Here is a 9,029-nt window from a genome sequence, read left to right on the forward strand (position 1 = left end):
CAATACGTGAAAGTTACATTAACATTGTAAAATTTGGAATGATAAATGTATGCGATAATCATGGAAATGCAAAAACACATATACTGGTTAATACTTATCATACACGTAATATTTTATTTAGAAATGATGAAATTTTTCAGACTCGTCATGATGTCTACAGCTTCTTATTGTAACTATGATGTCTTCTGGACAATATGAACAGTTTTCACGGAGATAAAAAATATTGCCTATTGTCAAATAACATAAAACTTTCTACAACTTTCACAATTTCCATAAGTATTACAAATATTAATGGAAAACAATAGATGTGTGTCACTTGGTTATTTTTATAAAATCTTTCTAGAAAAAGATTCATTTTCGACTGTAAATAGAAATATTATACCGGATCATGTATGTGGCAGTTATTAAAAACATTCGTATATTATTCCTTCATGGTTTGTTGTCACTTATGATTCTTAATATTATCAACTATGATTGTTTATTGTAGACCAGAAAATCCGTTTTGGATCAATTCACTTTAAGTTAAAACTTTGTACTATTCGTTCTTGCAAACTGTGAAACATTACCGCCATAATCTGTTTTATCAATGTTGTCATCTGGTTGTCCCAAAGGTGAAACCCTAACAGTTCTGCATGCAATGGTATCTTTGATTGCGCGTGAAAAACTTGGATTATAAATGACGTATAAAATGACGTTGTAGGCGGTACTAAATGACGCCAATGCGATGATAAAAAGGTTTGAAAAGCCTGTTGCATCGCTACTCGCATCGTTTCGAGTTATTTTCTGAAAGACAACAAAAAACATATATTCGTTTTCATACTTCAAACACAATATTTAAATTATACTATATCACAATATTTGCACACTTCTTAACTATAAAAAGACATGTTTTATTTATTTTAAATCTGGTGTAGGGTCAAGTTTACTAATATATAAATTATATTTGATTATTAATATAGTATAGAAAAATGTATGCCTATATCAATGCCATGAAAATAAAGAAATTGGTATGTTTCACTTTCTCTTTCTTTCATGCCAACAATATACTGTAGTAAAATTATGAAGCAATTCGTGTATTATGGTAAAAATTCGCTTTCTAATCAATTGATTATCACATATTTTCATGAAAAACAATATTCGTGAATAAGAGCATAGCGGTATTGAAAGAAGTCAAGAAATGCACATTATGTATGTCTGAGGATATTGAGGATAAATTTCACTTTATATGATTATCTCCGTTTCGAAGTTTGTATATTTCAAGATACTACATTGTCAGTCCAAGCATTTACAAATTCATACAATTGTTAAGGCAGACAGAAAATTTGTTATAAAAATGGTATTTTTTATATAAAAGCGTTGAAGGACGAGACAATGTAGTAGATTAGCATATCTATATGTTATTATTAATGAAGTATTCTTTTTTAACATTTTCAATTGATTGAATTAACTATAACATGTTTTTGCATGTACATGTAATTCTTTATATGGGCATTTAACTGACTGGATACATAATAACTTGATTTCTTGATGCATGCACTGTAATAAATAAATGTTATAAATGAGGGATGTTTCGCCCAAGACAGACATAAAGTGTATGTTCTGTCCATTATTGTAATTCAATGAATTCATCAACTATATGGCCCTAAATGAAAGGATTAAACCAGTCAATTTATCTCAAATAAACCCTTGAAAACTGAATATGATTATTTCAGTTACAATCATTGTAAAATGCGGTGTACAGCCGAAAAATAGAAATATATTTACCGCATACAGGAGCATGATGAAGAATGGTAGCCAGGATACAGCAAAGATTACTGCCACAACAACAAGCAGTTTGACGACCTTGTCCTTACTCTTATAACGTTCTATATATATTGAACTATTCCTTGTATTTTGACGAGAATTTGCCATCTGTTTGATCTTCTTTGAGAGGTACATTGCTAGATCAATGTAGTTCTTGAACATAAGTGCCATTGGTACAACATATGAAATGAGTACTACAAACGAGGCGTTTATTAACGAGTACAGTGGTGTCATGTGTTGGCTTCCACATGACAATATTGACTTTGTTGCATTGTTCTCCAATTCCAAGGTAACTGTGTTTACAGCATATTCGAGTAGTGTTGGTACAGATACAAGAAGCCCAAACAGCCATATAAGAGGAATTATTTTGTAGAGTGATGAAAAAGTCACCTTTGCACGGTTGCTGTCAATAATCGCACGTCGACGCTCAAACGACACGGCGACCAAAGTATATATGGAACTTGTTATCACTAACACGGGACAGAAGTTCACCATTTTACAAAGAATGTCACCTGAAAAAAAAGTTTGTTACAGTAAAGATACTAATTGCTTAGCAAATATATTACCATATAAGTAAATTTAAAACAGTGCCATATAATAGAATCGTCACCGTTAGTGAAAAGGATCAAAACATGTGTAATAATAGTATTTTTGTAGACTTTTATTGTTATTAAACACCAATCGCCGATAGGATTGCAATGTTTAAAATAAAGTCACCGACGATAGCTTTTTACTACAAATATTCATCTACCGTAAGAAATTAACACCTCAGCTTAGAGAGGACTGTTGTGTAACTAGCCAGATTGATAAAGAACAACCTCCGGAATAAGTTTGCAAATCCGGACTTTTTACAAACTCAACTACCATTTTTAATACAGTTTCAATACAAAATGTTAAATCAAACAGTAATTGATGATTATTGGTCGTTTATATAAAGATAGCAGTGGCGTTTTCCATTCTTCAGTGGGGTTTTGCGTATCCCATTGATGGTCCAGTGGGGTTAATCGCCTACCAAAACTACATTTGTTTTATTAGAAGATATGTACACAGCGCATTGCTTCAGAGGTGACTTAAACTTCATGTTTTAACTGTTTTAACTGTCTTTTCTTTTCTTGCAAGGTCTGATAATTTTAGTATTTATGAACAGTTTGCTCTAACTGAAGCAACATTGTATAATGGTATTTCCCCGCATCTAGGATATCTTTGCTAAAAACTAGTTTAGTGTTTAAAAAATAATAATCACGAATCTTTATAATTGAATCAATATGACTCGTTAAATAAATAAATAAATAAATAAATATTCATGAAAAGGGAGATCCATTGAGAGCTATCCATTGATTGACTCTGTTAATGAGAGATAAGCGATAGTGAGAGAAACATCTTTCACGCCCCCTAGCACCGGCTGAAGAAATATTAGATTCTCAACATTTAGAATATTGGAATCAATGGTATCGTAGGACCTAACATTTTTGCTGCTGTGTTTATTTGTCTGTTTGGTACGCACTAACACAATTTTAGTCATATAACGCCGAAAGTGGAAAGATGATTTTGGCTAACCGCTGATGTTACAAACTTAAAGGTCAAAGCCACTTCACATGAGCTAAGTGATGCATATAAGCCAGTAATTCGAACTAATTTAATCGCCTTTTACGACCACGCAGAGATAAACAGTGACTGCAATTCTGATACCTTAACCCTTAGGGGCAATCCTACAGCAACAAGGCGTCCTGTTTTTGTGTGAAAGGGAAGATCTAATTATAATGGTTATCAAAATACATGTGTATATCGAAAATTAGATACTTTTCGAGACTAAAAATAAAAACACGAAAATATCTGTTGTGGATCTTATAACATAATGAGTATTCATTAGAAATTACAGAAGAAGTGGAACTTATTCAATGACTTTTATTTTTCTTTGATAATTTATCATATTATGTAAATGAGGATTGGCAAAAGAGGATAATGTTGCCTTTTTTATCCTGTATGATTGGGTTTATATTGCGGATAAAAATTAATTCAATCACACAGTAAGCTATATTTGTTTATCAGATTAATCTGCTTTTTACAGTGTCTTAATAATAATAATAATAATTCATAATTGTAAAGAATGTCATAAGTATGTTTTTGTGGCCTTTAAACCCCAAATTAAACAAAACAATCGTCTTACACCAATGAAAATGTTGTCACTTTAAAAATAATTATATAATATAAAGTAGTATTAATGTAAGATCTGCTTACTTTGCTTACTTTGCGTTTTGATTATGTATTGTAATCATTATTATTTTTATTATCATTATAATTATTATTATTTTTTATTATTATTATTTTTATTATTATCATTACAATTATAATAATAAAAATAATAATAATAATAATAATAATTATTATTATTATTATTATTATGCTCACACCAATACATTTCAGATATGTACAAATCTATTATTGTCTGAAAACTTAAATAGTAATAAGAGATCTTTCTAACTATATTATGCAAATTTAATTAGAAAATAGTTTTACAAAATTTCAAAACAAGTTTTACTATGAACTCCTATGTTTCACATTGTATTGTTTTTTATGCTCCTTGAAAAATCTATGTCTTCTGCCTATAGGTGTGTTATACATAAAAGTTTGTGTATTGTATGTTTAAAAATATACTATGCTTATATCTGAGTAAAATATTTTTATTGCACAAATTTATTGAAATCTAAAAAATTCTAACCGAATATCTGTTTTTTGAATAAAAGAACGTACATACTATGTATAGGATTCAGTGTTCCTTATTACGGGTCAAGTAAAGCTTTCCTTTTCTTAAAAAAATCTGCCAGTTTTTTATTGACATTATATATTCAAAGTGTGTGTTGGATTTAAAACATAACATATATACTTCATGCGGAGTCAAAACATGTTTATTTTATATTTTCAAAGAAATCGTGTTGCAAATACCAATGTTTTCAAACATCAAATTTGAGCATAGTATACCTTTAATGCAATTAAATTATTTGAGTTGAGTTGAGATTGAGTTGAGAGTTGTCTTGTTGCGTTATAATTAAGTGTTGCTAGAAATATTCTTACCAAATATATATATTTTTGATTCCAACTATCAAAGTCTCTCAAAAATATTGTGATACCTTTTAATTATTTCCATGATAATTATAACAGCTATTCTTGCGTATTGGTATACGTCTATTTACGTAGAAATATTTATTTAACACGCATTTAATCGTGATGATTCAATTCTATGATCAGATTATTGGTTGTCAGTTTATATGATTAACGTATATACATATAACCTATGACAAATGTCACAAACTTCTCCAGAGACAGTCTCTGTGATAAATTTTCTGGATTCGCTTCATGAATATCTATATGATAGAACAACAACAACAACTCATGAATGTTTTTAGAATGAATGATAAGTTTACAGATAAATAATAAGCAACCATAATAGTAAAATGACATTTATATTCATACAATTTTCAATAATTTCCGCTTACCTTCGAAGAAATCCTCCTCATGTGAGAGATCATGCAGTTTTTGTGGCATAACAAATCCAGCCAATAAGATATCACTTAATGCAAGGTTACATATTAGGACATGTGTCACAGAACGTAATTTTGGGTGCTTGATGACGCAGTAAATCACGAGCGCGTTACTGAACACTGAAAACAACAACACGAGTGCATCAATCACCAGAAAAATCCACAAACCCACGGATAAAGCCATTCTTAATGCTGAAAAATAAAAATTATTCTTATTTCAATTGAATACAACATAATGACAATATCTGTCCGATGTGATATGTAACAAGAATGCAATTTAATTCATATTAAAATGACAAAAGTAAAATGTATGCGTTATATTATTAAACATTTGACCATTACTTTTAATAATTCCGTCAAAAATTATCACTGTCATTAGTAACACATATACTACGTCTCATTTTAATTTGAAACTGACTACACTTAATATCAAAGGATAATAATATAAAACAAATATTAAATTGAAATAAAGGAAACTTTGTCTCCAATAATTACAATTCCTTAATAACAAGAATATTTTATTATATAGTACGCAGTTAATCAAAAAATTTAAAATTCTATTAAATGCAATGGTTTTCATTATATTCATTTAATTCTTATTACTTTTATTAGTGATCGTTTTCCAATAGCAGTCACGTGGTACAATAACTTTGTTATTACAAAGTATTTGCGTCATGTAAAATTGTTGTTTAAGTATTGTTGTTTTTTAATACAATTATTTTAATTCATTAAAAATTACTAACTACACGATTTTAACACTTTACTAAAATTGTATAAATTTATTTAAATGTAAATAAAACAATGCACGAGTAACAGTTGAGTTTTCATTAAAATTACTTTACTTAATATCACAAGTAAAAATAAATAAAACTTAACATTGATACATTGATTGTCTGAATAACTATCAAATCAAAGATTTTTATCCTCAAAAATATAAATTGAGAAGATAATAAAAGACAAATCTTATTTCTAGATTATTAAAAAAAGTAAAAAAAAAGAAGATGTATTTGCAATGGATAAAAGTATTACCTTTTCACTGTTGTTCAAAGCCTCTTAATTTCTAACCACTCTGTGTGTGCCTATAAAGGTATATACAGGTATATATAGAGAGATATATCCATTAGAGAGTACAAGTATTTGCTAACTGTCAGAATCAGAAGATCAATTTATACAGGGAAACATGATTGAACATTTGTAAATTAACGACATTCAGAAGTAGTTTTGCTTTAATTACAAGTAATTCGTGTAAAAAGTAAATTATAAAAAAGAACATGTGCTCTAGTAATTTGTGTAAAAATAAATTATAAAAAGAACGCATGCACTGGTAACACGTGGAAAAGAAAATTATTTAAAATAAAATACGCGTGTTATTTTTTTTACTGAAGTGTTGTTCATTCTACAAACTATATTAATAAAATCAAGACCATTAGTTATATAATTCTTCTTTTTATCTGCGAATTGATGCTGAATTCATGTTTTTAATTACATGGAACACTAAAGACCTACGTAAAAATGATTATTTAAATTATACTCTTTAAATGAAGGAAGGTAAGCCAACAGAACAAAGAAAGTTTAAATAAAAAGAGAATTTTCGTGACAAGATATCTATTTTTGTCGGAAATTGTCTCACGTAACATTTAATAATGCTCTTAAATTAACAACAGACATGTGAGGCAAAATACAAGTTATATGAGGTCGTATTGGGTGCAAGTGAATCAAGGAGCAAGTGCATGCACGATCCATTCTGCTACAATAAATAAAGGATGTTTGTTTGTGTGTAAGATGAAATTTTATTTCATCGAGTGAGCTTTAATAACTGTTTTTAAAGTTCACGAGATGAAATAAAATTACAAACAAATTTTCTTTTTTATTTTACGCTTAAAAACATGTTTGAATGAAATTTCCCTAATATTAACTTTAATATTAACATATCTTTTCCCCACTGGTAGCCTCATTTAGTCGAATTTCACATAAAATACAAGAAGTCTTGGGCAGAAAATAAGTTCGACTATCAACGTTAAATGGTGATGATATTATTCATTTTATTTAAATAATATGAATGATCGCTTGTTTTATTAATAAAAACAAACAATTCTAGTGGTCCAAAAAGTCAAACCATCCATCCTTATTTCTGTTACTTACAGCGAATTTATATAAGACCTGGCTCTGTGAAATGTAAGCGGCCGCTATTTCTAAAAGTTGTGTATTTCACGGGAGGAAAATAATTGTGTTTGATTCAGAGGGATATTATTTAAATTTGTTAGTCATACATCTTTTTAGAATAACGAAAACTTGTTTGAGGATTGTTACAGACAATAAATAAGTGTTGACAGATGTGTTAATATTCAAAAAGCGGCTAGGAAATTGGAAAACATGGAATTTTTGAAAGGCTGCTTTACGAACGCTGCTGCTGGGTTGTTTACTTATTCTTCGGGCCGATTTCTGTGATTGCTTTTCAAGTTATTAGGTAGTTATTGCTTGTAGGATACTAAAATATGCCCAAATATCATCAAGAGCAATTTTGCATGTGGAAGGAATTGTATTTTTCAGACTGTAAAAATGAAACAAAAATTTAGAGAAGAAATTTGGTGATTGGCAATTTAAATGAATTGAAGTAAGTTTTCTTCTCTTCTTTTTATTGCTTTTGAAATTTCAATTATTTATCAATTTCAGCTTTAATTTTTTCTAAACAGCCCTGACAATGTCAGAATTGTCAACAATAATAAAATTGAGGTATCACATGGGGAAAATCTTAAAAAAGTAGTCTCATCATTGGAAAATATGAAATTATATTTTGATAATTTTCACTGTGAAATTATCAAATATAATTTTCACGGATAAATCAGTAATCCACGGAAAAGCATAAAATAAAGTGTCGTAAAGGGTATTCCTTAAATATACACATAAATAAGTTACCCTGGACGATGTAGTCTTTCTAAGGCACATATTTCACCTTTGCAAATGATAGAAATAGCACAAAAAAAACTTTTGTATGGCTTGTTAAGAATACATTATCATCATCGCATATTTTACATTTAAGTTATTGGTCACATACCATTTATCTATTTCAAATTCATGTTAAATATAATGGTAATGAAAAGTTAAGTTATTTTTTTTAATTATTGATGCATTTGCAATATTTATCTTATTGATCTATTTGGAATTTAAACACCATTAATCAAACACTGTTTACTAGTTATTAATATGGTAACAGCAAATATTTCCCAAATGTGACACATTAGGTAATCATTATTTAATAATCTTCTTTAAAAAAATTATATATGCTTCGTGTACCATGGTAGATTCTCTTTATCTATTTATCCATATATAACTATAACAAGTGCATACTAAAGCAAAATGATATTCATCTTCAATATCGTGTGAACTACAGATATAATGTTTAACGTTTTAGCTGTATAAGTCATATATGTGAGGACGTTCTTGTTATACTAATATAAGACATAACGCAACTAGGCAATAATAACTAGATATTTTTATACACAATTTCATTAGAAGTCAGTCACTTAGGGAAAAATTGTAATTACTTGTACTTGGTTTGCTTTCCAGTAAAAATAGGCTAGATGGACTTACTGACGAAATATGATCCATGCACAGATTTTCGATAGAAAACTTCATAGCCCCTCGGGAAATGCAAGGCATGTAAACATTCACGAAAGGAGTATGTTC

The 9,029-nt window shown here is 28.9% G+C and overlaps 1 protein-coding gene across 1 annotated transcript; it reads right to left on the minus strand.

Annotated features, from left to right (window-relative positions):
- Positions 1 to 493: 493 nt before the first annotated feature.
- LOC132736338 (pyroglutamylated RF-amide peptide receptor-like) lies at positions 494 to 5,530 on the minus strand. Its single transcript, XM_060723450.1, has 3 exons — positions 5,298 to 5,530; positions 1,765 to 2,315; positions 494 to 783 (listed from the first exon to the last, which is right to left on the minus strand). The coding sequence occupies exons 1-3, from the start codon at positions 5,524 to 5,526 to the stop codon at positions 523 to 525; spliced, it is 1,041 nt and encodes a 346-aa protein (XP_060579433.1). The 5' UTR covers positions 5,527 to 5,530; the 3' UTR covers positions 494 to 522.
- Between the last annotated feature and the right edge of the window lie 3,499 nt (positions 5,531 to 9,029).

This window comes from Ruditapes philippinarum, unplaced genomic scaffold, assembly GCF_026571515.1.
Source record: "Ruditapes philippinarum isolate M1 unplaced genomic scaffold, ASM2657151v2 ctg2670_1_1_1_1, whole genome shotgun sequence".
Classification (NCBI taxonomy): domain Eukaryota; kingdom Metazoa; phylum Mollusca; class Bivalvia; order Venerida; family Veneridae; genus Ruditapes; species Ruditapes philippinarum.

Coding starts and splice junctions, on each gene's coding strand:
- LOC132736338 (XM_060723450.1), bottom strand. CDS start 5,526: ATGGCTTTATCCGTGGGTTTGTGGATTTTTCTGGTGATTGATGCACTC. Junction 2,316..5,297: donor TGAGGAGGATTTCTTCGAAG/GTAAGCGGAAAT, acceptor CTTTTTTTTCAG/GTGACATTCTTTGTAAAATG. Junction 784..1,764: donor TCATCATGCTCCTGTATGCG/GTAAATATATTT, acceptor GTTGTCTTTCAG/AAAATAACTCGAAACGATGC.